The 18,563-nt window shown below is 38.4% G+C and overlaps 1 protein-coding gene and 1 long non-coding RNA gene across 2 annotated transcripts in view; one reads left to right on the plus strand and one right to left on the minus strand.

The window, feature by feature from the left end:
• Window positions 1-17,659, minus strand: part of Sucla2 (succinate-CoA ligase ADP-forming subunit beta) — a 77,270-nt gene extending 59,611 nt beyond the window's left edge. Inside the window, exons 1-3 of the mRNA XM_063232779.1 lie at window positions 17,508-17,659; window positions 16,844-16,952; window positions 15,090-15,145 (exon numbers count right to left, since the gene is read on the minus strand). Of these exons, the coding sequence (XP_063088849.1) occupies window positions 15,090-15,098 (9 nt within the window). The 5' untranslated portion in view covers window positions 15,099-15,145; window positions 16,844-16,952; window positions 17,508-17,659. The remainder of the gene's footprint in view (window positions 1-15,089; window positions 15,146-16,843; window positions 16,953-17,507) is intronic.
• On the plus strand, window positions 33-11,301 carry LOC134472002 (uncharacterized). The gene is made up of 2 exons (XR_010041828.1): window positions 33-427; window positions 3,631-11,301. It is a non-coding gene; the product is annotated as an uncharacterized LOC134472002 (long non-coding RNA).
• Window positions 17,660-18,563: the final 904 nt, after the last annotated feature.

Raw genomic sequence — 18,563 nt, forward strand, 5'->3', positions numbered from 1 at the left:
GGCGGGGCCTTCGGTTAACCCTGCCGCTGCCAAACTAGTGCTAAAGTGGGCTAGGTGAGCACAGAGCAAGCTTTTACCTTTGGACTTTAACCGCAGCATCAATGCTGGAATCACAGCAGGAAAGCAACATGAACACTTCCTAGCGAAGTGTGGTAAAAAGGAAACTAGCACTGCCATGTGCCCTTAACCTCTCTGAGTTTCAGTTGCCTCATCTGTAAAATGGGGTTCATTCAAGAAATGGTTTCTGGTGGGGCGTTGTGGCACTTAACAGTTATCTCAGGACTCAAGAAGCTGAGGCAGCCTGGGCTATATAGTAAGTTCACAGGCCAGCCTAACTACATACTGCGACCCTGTCTCAAAAAAGCCAAGAAGAAAACAAGAAAAAATAAATAAATGGTTCCAGGATGTCTGCATTGTGCCAAAAAACGTAAGTTGAGTTTTTAATTTTTAAACAGTAATTAAAAAAAATAGAGCCACTTCAGACACCTAGGAGGCTCGCCCACTAATTACCAAAACTGAGGGCAAACTGGAAGGGTCCCATTTGAAGGTTGAGGGGGCATCTGTGTTCTCAGAATTCTCTAAGTGAATCCGATACATGCACAACGTCGGAAACACATGCTGAAGGCTGGGGATGTGAATCAGTAGTAGACTGCTTGCCTAGTGTGCACAAGGTCCTGAATTCAATCCCCAATACCACCAGGGGGAAAAAATTGCCAAAAAGTGTGTGCCTGTACTTTGGGCCACTGCCTCAACTCTGCCCAGGTGGGCATCACTGAAGGCATTAGAAGTGATCTGGCACCTGTTTCTCAGGCTGCAGGAACTAATCTTGGAATAGCTGGGGGAGAGTATGAATTTAAAAACAGAAGCCATCGATTTAAGGAATGGAAAAGGCCTTGTCCCAGTCCCCAAATTCTCCATTCTTAAAACTTCATCATACAAGCAAGCCTAATGGAATTTTTTGTCTTCTCCCGCTGACAGAGGACTGACCAAAGGGCTCCTTTCATCATTAATAGGTATTTTGCACCGGCCTATAATCCTGCCATTCCAGAGATGTAGCAGGAAGATTGACACCAGCCTGAATGAAAAAAGAGACCCTGACTTAAGAAAAAAAAAAGGAAAGGTGGAAACATTGTTAATTCAGATGTCTCATGATAATCAGATGAATTCTGGATAATCTGGCTAGAAGCACTTCAAAGACCCTGTTAGGTTCTGGCTTTTATTAGAAGCACATACCCCATCAAATAAGAAAATTACCTACTTAGTTCCAACCCAGCTGTCTTTAAAGTGCTTAAGCCATCATGAGTATCCAACCATCTGACTCTGAGACCAGGCATTTTAAAGACAAATGAGTAAAAGCAGAATAAGGCTCTGTGCCTCTTGATTAAAAGAAGACAAGAAAGTAAAATAATGATGGGCCTCTTCCCTGATAACCTTGTTAAGTGATTCAGAAATCAGCTTTTAATATGGTAGTGAAGAGTACTATGTTAAGTGAAATAAAACAGATACAGAAAGACCAGCACTGTATGTTCCCAGTCAACTCTAATGTAGAATACACAGTTATTACTAGAGATTGAGTAGGGAGAAAGAAGAATGGGGGAAGTTGAATTGAATCAGCGCATGCTATATTCATGTAAGGACATGCCACATTGCACACCATTAATATGCACAATTAATGTGTTTTGATAAAAGTATTGATTGAAATTACCTTACCCAGAAGTTATCTTTTACATAGCAAAATCTCTGTAATCTTTACATACAAGAAACTAGCTATGAGTAAAACAGGATAACGTAAAATAATGAATAGAACAGACACTAAGGTTTTTGTTGTTTCTTGTTGCTTCATTTTGTTTGTTTTGGAGGGTAGAGCTGTTTAGGATGAAGAAAGGAAAAAGAATTATTTTCCAAGTGCAGTGGAATTCCTACCTTTGACCTTTCTGTATCTCCACTAGGAGTGAGTATGGAAGGTGGTGTGCAGGAAGAAAGGGAAAATAAGTCTGCTGAGGAGAAGACTGTAATTTCTTCCTAATCCTTTACTATTTGCATCCTTCACATATTAATATCCATAGCCAAAGCCTTAGCTGATGTGTCTCTTAGCTTCATATTTCACAGAAGTGAAAAGCGTTATGCAAACTACTCCAATATATCTGCTTACTCTAAATTCTGCTCAGGGTTGAGATAATAGCTATTAATTGAATACTTAGCTAAATTCTTACATACATTTTCTTAGTAGTCCTAATGAGGATCCTACATTTTACAGAATGGAAAATGGAGGCTTCAGAACAGCAGTTACCTTTCTCAATGTCACAACTTTTATTTTGGTTGTTCTCTTAATTCAAAGCTTTCGGATGAGATTTCGGGATCATACCTAAGATTTGTGCCCCTCTTTTCATTTTCTTAAAAAGTGTATCTTTCATTCCGTTTAATCAATAATATTTATCACCTAAAGAAAAAAATGATAAATCACACCAGCAGAGGACTGGTTTTAAATTGCAAACAAACGCACAGACCAGATACTGAACTTTGAATTTCAAAAGCCAAAGCCCAGAATAACTCAGGGAAAGTTTATGTAGCAAAAATAGAATTAGAATTACCTCACCACCAGAGAGAATAGGGACAGAAGAATGAGAATAAAAGCAACAAACTTAGTGATTGTTTCTTGAGAAGGATTTCTGTACTCTGTGCTCTCAAGAGGCACTGTCTCCAGGACAAAGGACAAGTCTATGTCTCAAGAGACTTGAAAATCCGGAGCACAGATCACTGGACGGACACTCAGGATCTCAAAATCTCCAAATCTCTTGAGGACAGGGAAGACTGTAAACCCACCAGGCTTGTCCTTGTAAATGAAGCTAATCAAATTCCAAGATTTGTACTTGCTCCAGCAGGGCTTCCATCTCACTTGAGAGCAGGGTAAGCCCGGCTTGGTGGCACATGCCTGTAATCCCAGCGCTCAGGAGGCTGAGGCCAGAGGATTGCGGTTCGTTTCAGATGAGTATGGGCTACATAGTAAACTCCGACATATAAAAACCACCTGGGAAGATTATAAAAAGTAACTTGGTCAGCATACGCAAAAAGTATAATTTTAATCATCTGTAGTGGACCTATGATAGTATTTTATAAAAGTTCCGCTAACACTTCTAATGAGCACCGTCCTGCTCTTTCTACTCTCGTCTCTGTCCCAGTGAAAAGGGGTGATCAGCAAGAGAGAAGAAGTGGCCACCATGGATGAGCACTGGATTTAAAGTCTGTAGATCTGGATTTCAGTTCCAGCTCTACTACATATCAGCTGTGCTCTTAAGCAAATCATTATCCTGAGCTTCTGGTTCCCCATTTATAAAAATTGGGTATGTGTTAATTTCCCACATGTTGTAGTCAGAGGTTGTGAAGAGAACACTTAGAATCAGGACACAGAGTTTATAATATTATTTTATGATGGTCACCCAGATTTAACACAAGAAACTGCAGGAAATCTGTCCACAACACTAAAGACCCAGAATATTCAGCCAAAGGCCTATCTCCCACAGCAATGTCCTACATGAGTCCAGATGAAAACCTAGAGCCCATGATAGCGCATCCCACAAGTTCAGCTGGAGGTCCAGAGCCCACAAGAAGGACTCATGCCTGTCTTTACAGATCCGTGCTGGGAAGGCCCAAAGGTCAGTGGTGGAAGCCAGAAAGTCTATGCCAGCAGGGTGAAGGAGTTGTGCTGGTAAGTTGAGGGTTCTATGCTGGAGCAAAGAGATTATGCTCAAAACAAAGACCAGGGCTGCCCTGAAAAGCACCACAGCCATCCTCAAGAGACACGGAAGTGCCGAGCTCCACTGATGATAAGAACAGTCGAGTACATGCCAGAGAGACAGCATGATGAGTTCATCCTGGAGATTAAACAGCACAGGTCTTCCCCTCTGGAGCCAGGAAGCGATGCTCGATGTAAGGATCAGAGCTCCCCCAAAGTGATCCACAGCCACCCTCACAAACAGGTCCCGAGCTCCTCCTTTGACAATGGTCAAACTCACACTGGAGAAGCTAGTCATGATGAGCTCCTCCATGAGAACCAACGGCTCAAACAGCAACACTTAGAGAAACTCACAACGCCTCACTCCTCCACATCTCCATTTATGCTGGTAACTTCCCTCAGGTGGAATATTTACGCTCATCACCATACTGATTTAATTCAGCTGGCATTAAGTTGACCACCAGCTTTTAATCCATAACACCACAGCTATCATAACAAACTGCTGCAAACATAGTAACTTAAAAAAGAGAAACTTACTCTCTGGAGTTATGATAGATAGCCAATATAGGTACAAATATTATAAGCAGTCAGACATCATGAGGCTCTCAAAGGAATCAGTACAGAGAGTGAAAACACGTTATAATTATGGCCAGAGGTGCATCTATTGGAGCCAGGCCTCAAAGACAAAATGACTAGGCCTACAATACTTCCTGAGAGATAAATAATACATTAACATCTGTCACCGACTTGAGTGGCCGAAACCCCTGATGCATCTCTTTTTAAGATGGGTTCTTTCCAGGTACACTTGCTGTATGGCTGCTCCCCACACTGGATGAATATTACCTAAATCGCTAAACTTGTCATCTTATTAGTTGATCACAGTTTTGTCCTGCATCATACTCACTTTGTGATTTTACATTTGCCTTGTGATTTTGCAGCCATTTTGTGATTTTGTTCTATAAAACTTCTTTTGTAAAGTGGTGTCCATGGAAACCCATTTTCCAATCCCTTCCTATCTCTCTACAAGCTGAGAAAATTCCTTAGAATTTATTCTTTGATTCTGGGAAACACGAACTCGGTATATCAGACATCACACAGCAGGTTTGGAGTTACATTTATTTTCCTAGTTCATTTGGAGGACTCAGTGAGGTAATTGGAAGACAGCAAGAATTTGCTTTTGTTTCTTGGATTTTGGATTGTGACTCATTTAGGTAATCAGAAATTGTCACTTATTTGTCAATTGCTTTGAATTTTTATGCATTGCTTTTGTTAAAATGATGATAAACCTAATTTGAGAACATGGGAAGATTATTATGTTTCTTAGTTCGGACATTTTATTTCTGCAAACAAGATATTCCAGTTTTGCCACATTGCCCATATGCTGTGTTTGGACTCACTAGTTGCTGAATTTTCTGGTGTTCCTAGATTCCACTGTTTGCCTTGTTAAACAACATTGCTAGGAAATGTAACGTTAAAGCATCTCCTACTGGACTCTGATACTAATTAGAATGTGCATTTTATGAAATCTAGCTTATATTTTATGAAATCTAGCTTATACATGTAAATATGCATGCCTATTAATAAATCACAGAACTCCATCTGCCAGTAGAAGGCATAGGCCAGCAGCCATTCTAAAGACTTGGAGGATGGTATCTCGCTAGGATAGTCTGGCTTTACCCCACTTTAGAGCAGATGCCAAACCTGTTCTGCTGGTTTCCTTTCTGGTCTGATCTTCACTGGTGACCAGACAATCTTAGTTCCTGAGAGTCCCCATTCTTGCCTTTTCAGGATGACTCGTGGGCAGTTTTTCTCAATAACACCATGAACATGATAACAAAGGGCTTTCTTTTTCTGAAAGGACTTTCTTTCGCCTTTCTGATATTTTCCTGTCACTTCATACTTTCCTCATTTGGAGGCATATTTCTGCTAAAGATGAGAGAGGAAGAAACCCTAAACTATCTGAAAGTTCCCCTTCCATCCAACAGCTAGGACCTTTTAAGTTGAGCCCATGGAGAATGACCATTTGCTAGTGCCAAAGACAGGAAAATACTTTTGCTAATGTATAAATTGTGTTTGCAGGATGATGAGTACAGCTTTTAACCTGTGAGCTTCAGGGCAGACATAGATACATAGAAATTTTAAAATGCATTTTGAGTAACATTTAGCCTTGTTTTGTTGCTAAGGAAGGTTGCCTGAGTGATTACACAGACACAAAAGTCCAGGAAACTTCTTTGCTCTAGGACCCAAAGTAGGATTTTTCTGAGTCGTTACTTGCCTCTGTCTATCTCCAGAGTGATCTCTTACAGACTGGGAGGTGCTCCACCCACTTCCAATCTGCCCTTTGCTATTTTTCCCCTTCTATTTCAAAGAATTGAAAATCAGTTTTTCATGTCTCTTGATTATTGGTTGAATTTTGCTAGCAATGTCTTCTTCTTTAAACATGACTGTTACAGCTGGAATCAATTATAGTATATGCTTTTAAAAACATATGCCAGAAAGTAGGGGGACACATCAGTAAGGTTGGCTAAGCTGGCCCCATCTATCTTCTGGTCACTGTCCTGATAGCAGCCATCTGCCCTGGAGAAGGTCACCTCAGATGACACCTTGAGAGAATATAGAAATAACACAGAAATTAAAAGAGATACCGATCTTTCCTCTTGTGTTACAGATCGGAATTCAGTGTTGAATTCTCTTACTCCTTTGGGATGTATTTTAAGCACTAGAAATTATTTGACCCTGGTGTTTTGAGAAGGGGTTGCTAAATATTTTTCTGCACCATCAGGTGGCCAGCCCATCCCACAGGGGCAGAGCGGAATGCAGAAGGAAATATTGACTATGGTGCTATTTCACAACTAGAACCGTACTGAGAGGAAAAATGGTCAGAAATACCTTATGCTCAGATGTTCTTTGCATTAAGAGATAATCCTTGTGTTCAAAATGTAAATGTAAGCCACAGGAAAATCAGACACTTCAGGGCCTTACGGTGCAATCAGATGCATCTACTATTACTGAGCCTACAAACAAGGTTTCCAAAGCAACCTCAATCAAAGCTGCGTCCTGTTACCAAGCCTGAGCCCAACCCCCACCACTTGCCCTTCAGACCCTAAAAGGTGAGTCTAAGCCAACTATAACTGCAGCTTCTGCTGGAATATATCCAACTTTAGCTGATTTTCTTCAAGGACAACATCCATTACAGGAAGTAAATGACAAGTATGGCACTACCTGTGTCCATGTGTCCTTTTCTTTCAATGATCCCAAACTAGATCTAGGAAACTTTTAAGATAACCCTGACTAATACATTGAGGTCTTTACAGGACTTACTAAAACCTATGAACTGTTGTACTCTAAGAAAGTAGCTTCATCATTTTGTGTATTATAGCAAACCTGCAACGTGGCTTACTAAATGTGTTTTTTTTTTATCCTTTTTTCCTAACTGATATGTTAAGTGACCTAATTGATATGTTGAGCAATACTCTCCTCTGTAAAGAATTGCAAGAATTTCACTTAATTGATATGTTAACCAGAGCGGCCCTCTACAAACAAGAAGAGTGATGCTAAAACAAGCTAACAAGGGTTGTTAATCACGGTTAGGCGCCTCTATTCTTTGCTAAAGAGCTAAAGAAGACTAGGATGGCCCACTAATTTGCACTTGTTTGAAGTAACTTGTTTATATGCAGGGAGATTTGCGTATGAGTTTAACCTTTTTACCTAACCTTGGTTCCCTTTCCCACAAGATAGATACCCGCCGTTTTCCTGTTCTGTAGCGCACCTTATTGCCTCCCCCTACCCACCTATCTGGGCCATAAAGAATTTGCGTTTCTGGTGACCTCTTCCCAACCCGGTGATGATCTGTCATAAAATGAGCCTGCCCCAATTTTAAGAACTGCTTAGCTTAAAAGAAATTACCGAGTAATACTATGGCCCAAACCCCGATGGGTGCTTTCCTTTTGTTCTGTATGTATCAAATGAGTTAGATATCAGATCTTTATAAAACTTAAGTTTCAGCGTCTTGTAACTCGTGACCCCTTCGCACTCACTAGCAAAGACGAGCTGTCCTGGGATAATTAACTCTCCACTTTCTTCTCCAAATATTGCTGCAGACGTGCCACTCTGAGATAATGTCAGTCTGCAGGATGGGAGTAATTTGAGGAAAGGAACACCAGGAACTCCCGAGATTGTCAGAGCTAAGTGGACAGCAATACAGTTTCCAGATGCAGGTCAATAGGTTTAATGGCCTTGCAGGATCCCCCCACAACTTTCCCTTACTTTTAAAAACCCCTTTTCCCAGTCTTGGGGTGCGCAGTCTTTGGCTTGATCCGGGAGAGACTGTGCCGCCAGGACTGGCTCAAAAAAGCCTTTGCTACCTAAATTTTCGGACTCTTGTTTCCTCGAGTTTTATACTGGGGCCCGAGTTATAACATGAACTAGTCTGGAAAGATGCAATGTTACTCTTAAATCAACCATTGACTTTTAAGGAGAGACAAGCAGCAGTACACGCTACAATTACATTTGACGATAAATATATTGCCAATTTTAGGAAGACCAAAAGACAGGCAGCCAGGGGGTGAGCTAGTTTTCACTGGAGCCCAAGCAGTGGCTGCAGAAGATCCCAACCACATGGGAGATTGAAATAGAAGTCATCTTTAGACACATATTCTTCTTTTTTCATTTTTTTATTTTAAAAAGCAAAACAGAAAAAAAAAGGATAGAAATGATAAGAATTTCAAAAAAAAGTAGATAATTAACACTAGTTAATGTATTGTACATTGTTAACTCAGCACTAGTTCAGGCCACAAAATCGAAATACAAAAGTGACCAATCAAAGACAACACAAAGTGTTCCTTTTGATTAACTAAGAGAGACTAGGAGAATAGCTATCTCTCTAGCATACACATACATACATACATACATTTATATATGTTCACCCACACACATATAATCTTTTCCTTTCTTCCTTTTTTCCTTTCTCCTATCCCAGTAGTTCTGTCCTTCTGAGCACTTTCTTTCTGTTTCATTATTACAATATCTATTGTATATTTTGGATCTTATTACTCTTTCAGGTTTTTATTTTTTTATTTTTTATATCAGAGGGACAATGTGATATTTATAAATGTGAGTTTGATTTATTTCATGTATGAGTATGGTCTCAAGTTGCTTCCATTTACCTATAAAAGCCTCAAGATTATCCTTTTTATAGCTGAATAACATTCCATTGTATAAAAATACCACATCTTTTTAACCACTCTGCAGTTAATGGGCATTTTCGTTGTTTATGAGATTTCTCCATTACAAATTGTGCTGCTATAAACATGGGTACACATATATCACTGTGGCATGGCATTTTCATTTTTCTGGGAAAATACCAGAAGGGGAATAGTTGGATTAAATGGGACTTCCAACACTAGTTTTTGGAGGCATCTCCACACTGATTTCCACAGTGGTTGCACCAGTCCACTCTCCCACCTGCAGTGGAAAAGCCTTCCTTTTCCCCACAGGCCCGCCAACATTTGGTATCAGTTAATTTCATAATGGCTGCTCTTCTTTCTGGAGTGAGATGGAACTCCAATGTTGTTTTTATTTGCATTTCTTGAATGACCAGGGTGTTGAGCAAGTCTTCATGTATTTATATGTATTTCTTCGCCTGAGAAATGTGTATTTATTTCAGATGCCCATTTTTTGATTGGATCTTTCAATTTGGGGGGCCTGATGTTTTCCAGTTATTTATACGTTCTAGATATAAGTCATTTGTCTGAGGGACAGCTGAATAAAATTTTTTCCCATTCTCAGGTGATTTCTTAAATACAAAAACTTTTTAATAAGATGAGATCCCAGTTTTTGATTCTGTAAAGTACTTTCCATGTGGTTTGCATTTTGTTCATGGACTCTTTGCCTACCCCTATGTCTTCAAGATTTCTACCTACTTTGTTTTCCAGTTGATTTAGTGTTTCTGTTTTATTATTTAGATCTTTGATCCATCTGGATTTTAGTGCATGGTGATAAACATGGGTCTAGTTTCAGTCCTCAGCATATGAAAAGCCAATTTTTCCAACACCATTTATTAAATAGGTTATCTTTGGTCTGGTGAATATGTTTAGCCCCTTTGTCAAAGATAAGGTGGCTAAGTTAGATATGTATTCTTGAAGGTCTAAAAAAGACAAGAACTGAGTTCATCAATTTTTTTTAAATTGTCAACTATTCATTGGGAGAAAAATGAACACCTCTGCATTCTTAGGACATTTACAAGAATAGATAGATGAAACATGGCTCCTGTTCAATAGAAGGGCAGATTATTATTAAAGACAAGTTTATTACCAGTCAGCCTGAGTTACTAGAAAAAGCCACAAAAGATGGCTTTACTGCAGATAGCTCCCTTGATACTGTCGTGAGAACTGCCGCCTCAGTATTTTATCACTGAGACCAGGAATAACCAGGAGAAAACAAAGAGACCAAGAGAAAGTGACTACCTTGGTTAGAACCTCAGGGTGATTCTCAGGTCCCCAAGAAGAACTCGATGACTAAATCCACCTGCCACCAGTGTGGAAAGCCAGGTCACCTTAAGAGGGACTGTGATTAAAAACCATCACTAGAAGAGGCTGTAGTGCCAATCCACCCCGTGGTACCCAACCCACACACTCTCTTTTCTCAGATCCTAGAAAATGCCCATTGGTTTCAGTGTTACATTTAAAAGATGTCTTCTTTTGTATTACTTTACATACAGATTCCCAGCTTCTATTTGTGTTTGAAAATCCTCACGACCAGGCCCGTCAGCTGACTTGGATTATGTTTCCTCAAGGGTTCAGAGACAGCCTCATCTTTTTGGACAAGTGCTTTCCCATGATTTGGCATGTTTTAGGTTTTCCCAAGTCACAGTCCAGCAATAGGTAGATGATACGCTGTTACATGCCCCCTCAGAAGAGCTCGCTAGTCAAGGCCCTTAAGCTTTGCTAAATTTTCTAGCAGACAGAGATCATAAAGTCTCTGGGTCTGATGCACAAATCTGCACCTTGAGGTAAAATATTTGAGAAAGAGATCCACTGGCTGTCAGATAATTTTTTTTCACATGGCTGCATGGGCAACTAATGCTAGGAAAGCATACTTTGAATCAGTATAAATATTAATGAATAGACACATCTCAAAAGAAGAAATACAAATGGCCAATAACCACATGAAAATATGTTCAACATGTTTGGCCATTAGACAGATGCGAATTAAAACAACACTGAGATTTCATCTGCCTCCCCAAAGAATGGCTACCATTAAGAAACAACAATAACAAATGCCAATGAGACAGCAGGGGAAAAGGAGCCCTTCTACATTTTGGGGGGAATATGAACTAGTACAAACCTATGTAAATCAATACAGAGATTTCCCAAAAAGTAAAAATAGAAATTCTGTTTGACCCAATGATTCCTTATCCATGAATCTTCCCAAAAGTGTTGAGGGCATCATATTATAATGTCAATGCATACCCATATTTACAGCAGCAGAAATGATAACATCTAAATCTTGGAAGTGCCCTATATGTTCATCAACACATGGATGAATAAAAAAAAAATGTGGCATTCGTACACAGGGGAGTACTCCTTTGTCATAAAAAGGGATAAATCTGACTCATTTGTAAGAAAAACGGATGTATCATGAGATGATAATTTTAAATGAAATCAGACAGAGAAGCTTAAATATTGTATGGCTTCTCTTGTATGAGAAACTCAAAGTATAAATGAATTAAAGAACTAAATAAAAGATAACAGAAAACAGGAGATAGATCTTTTGTGATAGGGAAGTGAACTAAGAGCAGGAGGGGAAAGGGCAGGGATGAAAAATATTAAGCTGTGTTGTGTTTGTGCACCAACTCCCCACGAGGCATGTAATCAGCATGTACTGCAAACACGAACTCAGAAAAATAAATTTTAAATACTGAGCAGAATGAAACAAAAATAAATTTCAAAATATTAAAATGAATTTATACCATGCAGAGTTATGTTCTCTAATAGTAACACAGTGACCAAGCAGGTTTCTTCAAAAGATGCAACTTTGTTTGAAACATGTAACCCATCATATTAACAAGATAAAGGAAGATATACAAGGAATGGTCAAAATAGAGAGTGTAGAAATTAAAGAATTTATTACTCTAAAAGTCACTTCGCCTTTAATCCCTGCCAACACATTCCTCTCAGCTTTGAACACACTTTCCCCACCATCCTTGCCACTTTCTGAAACAGTTCTAGAAGTCCTGTCTCACGAGTGTCTTTACAAGGTTTGATAAAAATATGGTGAGTCTGCTCCCAAGTGTCATCCAACGCAAGCTTGTAAAAACTTGTCATCTGCAGTTATTGTCATCCACATTTGCTCACCAACTGTGGCACTGTGCAACTTCTTGCTTTTCCACAGTCAAAATTATGGTGAAAGGTAACTGTTTGAATCCATCCAAGACACAGAGACAACCATGACAGCACAACCAAAGTCATTTATGAAACACTTCCTGAATAGGGGGCTACACGTGATTGAAGCAAGGAGGGGTAATTTGAGAAGCAGTAATGGTACTATGTCTTTTACTATAACACAATTTAAAAAATTGAAACATATAACCATTTGTTTCAATCACAGCTTGTATACTATGGTGATATACTGGAAGACTCACTATAGTAAAAATATTAAATCTTTCCAAATTGGTTTAACATAGTTCTTACCATAATCCAATCAAGATATTTTTAGACCCGTAGGGAAACATTTTCTAAAGTGCATATGGAAAGTAGTGGCCAAGAAACAAGAATAGACAGCTAAAGCAATTTAAAGAAAGGATCAAGTGGGAGTAAACAATCTACCTGACGCTTAACACTGCTTATATAACTGTAATAATCAAGACTATTTAAGATACATACATATATGGATGGAACTCAATAAAAATAAAGCAAACTGATTTTTTCGATAAAGGGGCAAAAACTATTCAACACGGAAAAGATGGTGTTTTAAACAAATGGTGCCAAAGTACTTGAACTTTCATCAGTGCCTCTAGTATTATACAAAAACCTCAAAGTACAGCTGGGCATGGTGGCACATGCCTGGGATCCCAGCACTGGGGAGGCTGAGACAGGAGAATAGCTGTAAGTTCAAGGCCAGTCTGGGCTACACCGTGAGTTCAAGGTCAGACTGAACTGCATAGCAAGATCTTGTTTAAAAAAAAAAAAACTCTAAGTGGATCACATACTTAAAAGTGAAACATAAAACTATACACTTTTAGAGAAAATGTTCAGGACCTAGGACTAGGCAAACAGCTCAATTTTTATAAATGGACAAAATTATGTTTCCACTGGAATGTAGGATATCAAAATTGTGCTTTAATCTCAATTTTAAGTAAATTTTAAATTCTTTAACTTCTTCCTGTTTTAGGAAAATTTATCTAAAGTCTTCATAAGACAATTTCTAATAGTTTTATGACTTAATCTTATTAAGGCTGAGGATGGCTTCTCTTTGGCTATAGGGCATAGTGATCAGCTACTCTAATCTCTAACCTGTTAGCACATTAAATGAAGGGTATAGAAGATAAGGAAAATGCTCCAGCACACTATCTTCTATGAATAGTAACAGTGCTTTCTGGCTTGGGTCCTGGTAAGCATTAAGAACTCCAAATAAGGAAAGGTTATAATTGTTATAAGTAGACTAGAAATGCCAAACAGCTAAGCCAGTGGTTCTCAGACATTTTGATCTTAGGATCCTTTTACACCTCTTAAATTCATTGAAGACTCCAAAGGTCATATTACAAAGAACTATAATAAAAGCTAGCTAAATCCTCATTTGTTTTGTATGCAGTCTGTTGCAATATGTGTTTTAAAGTATATGAAAATAGTTGAAAGAGAATAGTCTCTCACATAATTATAGATATTTGTCTTTGTTAAGTAGTAATTAAATAAAAATTGGATGCATTGTAGAATCTGAAACTGATAACAAATGCTATAAGCACTTCCAAATATGATATAAGGGAAATACTGTAACGCTCAACCTCCTAGATGTCCAATATGCTGAGTGCGTGGTCCCCAAAATAGAAAGAATGAATTCTAAGTAACAACAGAGGTCAAGAGTAAGAAACATTATTGAGGGGGAGACATACAGCTCCTGAGAGGTAAGAGGATCCCATTCCTCAGGGAAAACTTACCATGTGGGTACAACATAGGTTACAGCTATGATCAACCAATAAGATTGTAAGTATACTCACTTATATAGTATTGACCCAGTAAGGAAGCAAATCATGTAGCAAGTGTATGTGGAAAGAACAAAGAAGTTTGGGGAAGCGATGACTCCAAAGGTCACTGCAGTGACTGCTGTCTATCCAGACTTCATTAGACCAGGTGCTGCCACTTAGGCCTAGTCATTCTGTCTTTATCTTGAGGCTCGTCCTCCAACAAATGTCTTTCCAGCCACAGTTGTAATGAGTTTTAATCTACCCTACTCCCTCCAAGGGCCCAGCCCTATCTGACTGTCTATAATATTTCTACCTAATTCAACTGTCCCTAATAAAATCAGATCAATGAACTTTTCATCATCAATTATTCTGAAAATCACTGGTCTATCATGGATATTGAATAGATACTCACCCATGAATGATTTTGTGCCCATGTGTATTGATCCTTTGGGAAAAAGTATTGGGCTCACTAAGCTATATATATCTTCCAAATGAAACACATTTCATTGTGAGATTTTTTAATGATGATTTGAAAGAATGGCCACTTGTCTCATCAGAAAAGTCTTTAAATGTTGGGAAGCTGTCAAGCTCAGGGTGACAGATATTTTCATAAATTCTAATTTTCACTTAAAGGCTTGATATATATCATTTTGGTACAGATAATGTCAGTCCTTTTCCTTGATATAGCAGGCTTACCTTATTACTTTTTTGAGATAATGTTTATCACACAGATACTTTGGGAAACCACTTTGTCTTCCATGAGAAAAGCAGACAGTTCAGCTCACAACTCAGTAACACAATCACTTTTCCATAAGACAACTATCATTATTCAACTGCAGGAGAAGTGTTTTATGAATACTGTACTTTCAACTTCATCACACGTAATATTAAAAAGACATGTTCTCCCTGGTTATTTTAATGAAATTATTTTTTATTGTCTCATTGAGGACAGTAGGAAGGAGCATGCTTTTTTATACTGAATGTGCATCGCAGAGAAAATTCAGTAACTGTTCTTCTGGTTTGGTGTGATACTCCTGATTCTTACTGAATGCTAACAATTTTACTACCACTGCTTTTAATCATCAGTGCAAATATAAATATGGAGTAAAACCAAAACAAAATATAAAGTATCGCTGTACTATTATGAAAATAGTTTTGGCATTGTGGATCCCTTACCAGTCTCATGATTCCCAAGTATTTGAGGATCACACTTTGAAAATCACTAGGTCACACTGTAGAAAGAAATAAATTAGTCAAACTATAAGTAAGCATTGATAACAACCAAACAAATTTGTTTCTAAGTTGCAAATTACCAAATAATTTCTCATAAGTTATCTAATTTCATTCTCAGTTTTGAGATGTTAGGTCTATGCTTCCTCTCTGAGTCCTCATATTTTTTCTCCCTAATATTATTTGTATTCTGTCATTTGATGATCTGCAACTTGTACTCTTAACTTGTACAAATTTAACAGCTTAGCATACGAGACAGGATCAGTGATTTCAAAACCTGGATCATGAATGGTATTGAAGGGTTAGGAAACTGTCTCCAGAGGGGAAAAAGTATACAACAGAAATTGCCACCATAAACATGGTAAATAGTAAGCAGAAGACAGTTCAGTGCTGTTTTATAGAAATCACGATGCCCCGGGACACTGGTATACACACTGCAGTGAGCACACAGCCCTTCGGTCAGCACATGAGCCAAGTGTGTGAGTTGCTTTTGCTACACTAAAACCTCCGTATTTAAGTTTAATGGCAGTTTGGCACTTTGCAATAAATAAGTGAATTTTGGGTTGCAGTTTGGGCATTTGGTCTCTAAAAGGTTCGCCGTCACGGCCTTACAAGTTCACAAGCAACTACTGGCACGTCACCTGTGTCCCTAGAAGACCCCAGGCACCAAAGCTACCCACCAACTTACACATTGCACACTGGCACAGCTACATAAAAAAAGAAATAAATGTCTCTGTCCTTTAAGCCACTTCTATATTTTGTTACAACTTAATCTTAACCTGATTAATACACCTCTGTTCCTTGAAGATTTCAACTCCACTTTACACCTATTCCTCCCCTCGGTACAACCCAGTCATAATTCTTTATGACTGTAATAAACAAGAAGAGCCTTCTATCTCCCCTGCGTTGATTTTGATTAAAATTACTTGGATTGCTACACTGCTAAATCAAATGATCACTTCACTGGTCCCAGTTTGCTGGCCTTTGGCAGTATTTGACACAGTTCATCACTCATTTAAATACTTTCTGTCTTTGGTTTCTGGAAAACGATCCTCCTTTAGTTTTTTTTCCACATTCTTGGTATCTTATTTTCTTTGTTGGTTTTCAAATTATTTCATTTTCTAAATCCACTCATGCCCATCGTGAGCTCGTTAATCTCCTGGTTTTAAATATCATCAATACACTCATGATACTCACATTTATAGCTCCAATTCAAACCCTTCTTTCTTCAGAACTCTAAACTCAGTTATTCAGCAGCTGCTCACCACCCAGCAAGCATCACCTCTACGTGTCTAAGCATGAACTAAGCAGTTCAAGCTTACCATGTCAAGACTTACCCCCAATTTTCCTTCCCAAATATGCTCCTTTTGAAAATAAACATTACTTAAATGTTTCCAGTCAACCCACTTAAAAGTGGGCTGATTTGTATTTCTCTTAGCTGATTCATAAACATCAACTCAGTGTCTTTTTGCCTTCCTAACGTCCTGTGTTTAATGTGATATATTTGTATCTCATAAGGTTTACCTATATCATAAGGCTTACAGGGAAACTCATTTTCTAGTTTGGGTACACACACTGAAACTATTTTGTTACACTGTTAGGTTTCACTGAAGCCTTCATTTATAAAGCACTCAGGATTATTTGCAGTTCTGGTTACAAAGGATGCTGGTTACAAAGGTTACAAAGACCTCTTCACTGACCTCAAAACCTCGCTGGGCTGATGGTATTTTTTAATTGTTCCTTTGTGTGAAGGTAAATCCGCAACCAACTCTTCAAAGCACAGTCAAAACCAGATGTAGCTAGACTTTGCTGCAGGTTTTGGGATAATAAAATGGAATTAGAGTGCAATAAAGGGAAATTGAAAATACTAAATTTGACTTCTCTTTAATATCACACGCTGTCTTCACCTCTCACATTTTCTTTTCCCTTAGTTTCTTACTATATTTTAGGAACAGTATAAAACCTCATTGAATTTTAGTAGGATTGATTGTGGCTGTGTCTATCACCAGGTCTGAAGTACTGCAGAGTCCAGTGAGAAGAGAAAAAAACACAACAAAACAAAACAAAAAAGTTGCCTCCCCATTACCCTGGCCTAATGCTAGCCTCCTCAGAAATATAATCTTCAAAGACAGCCACATTGATGTCAACTTTTTATATTAAGTAGAGCGATAAAATTGTGCTATACCTTGGTGCTTTTCAGTGCTGAACTGTATCCTGACTTTTCCTTACTGCAAATACATACAGCATTTTTCTATTGTGACTCTTTAAAGTTGTCATCTATATTAACATTTGCCCTCTAAAATATACAGCTGTATGAGTTACACATAGTCTCTACCACCATAATCAACATACAGAACCACTCACTCATCCAAGAAAGTATCTGCGTCTTTTTGTAGTCAACCATTCTCTGTACCTCGAGTCCCAGACAAACACTGATCTGCATTCTGTGTTGAGTTTGGTCCTCTCCAGAATGTCATCTGAATGGAATCATTCAGCATGCAGCCTTCTACATCTCACTGTTATACTAAGATGCTGAAAAATTAAAATAGTTAATTAAAAGATAGTTATTAGCAACACAGTTAAAAGGATAGTTATTAGCAGTATTATCATTCTGTGCTGAGCTTGTCACCCTAGTAACAAGGCTCCAACCACACAGTTATGGATTAACTGACTGTGGCCTCATGCTGTTCTGTATGCATCACCCCCCGCCAATAACCTGTTTGCTGTGTCAACCTTTGTTATCTTTGTAAGAGACAAATGATGCTATGTGAACCACTGTTCCCTATATGAGACACAAATGTTCCTGGAATTGGCGGATCAAGGGCTATGAATTGGCGGATCAAGGGCTATGAATTGGCTAACCATCCCGTGAAATGCCTCTGACCTCAAGCAAAGGGGAACAAAGGCCCACCTTGTTTCTGTTTCTCATCACTATGTACTTAATGATCAATGAGCTAATCATAAATGAACTATAAATATCACTCAAAATTCTAACTCAGTTGCACAGCTTTGCAAATTCCATGTGCACTGTGTCACTGGACAAGCTAAAATAAAAGCGCTTCTTTAAAAAAAAAAAACAACGTCGTCTTGCCCCGTTTTTCATCATGGGGCCTTGTTTTCTGGGGGGTTACAACATTCACTTCTTTCACATCGCATCCATTTTGAAGTCACCTAATTGTTGTAGTAAATTTTTCGTGGATTTCTTAGAATATAAAATAAACATATACTTAGGAACATGTATGCAAATATCAAAACTAAGGTCACAGAGATAAAGCTCTATCTGGAACAATGGCTGGAGGGTAGAATTTTTATTGCAGTGTTTAATCATTTGGATTATGTACATTACTTTAGAAGAAATAAAAATGTTTTTAATCATTAAGTCTTGCCCTCCAAGATTGTTCATTTGCTTGATCTCATTCA

Source organism: Cavia porcellus, unplaced genomic scaffold (genome assembly GCF_034190915.1).
Source record: "Cavia porcellus strain 051 isolate PalLab524CR breed Dunkin Hartley unplaced genomic scaffold, mCavPor4.1 scaffold_21, whole genome shotgun sequence".
Taxonomy (NCBI): Eukaryota; Metazoa; Chordata; class Mammalia; order Rodentia; family Caviidae; genus Cavia; species Cavia porcellus.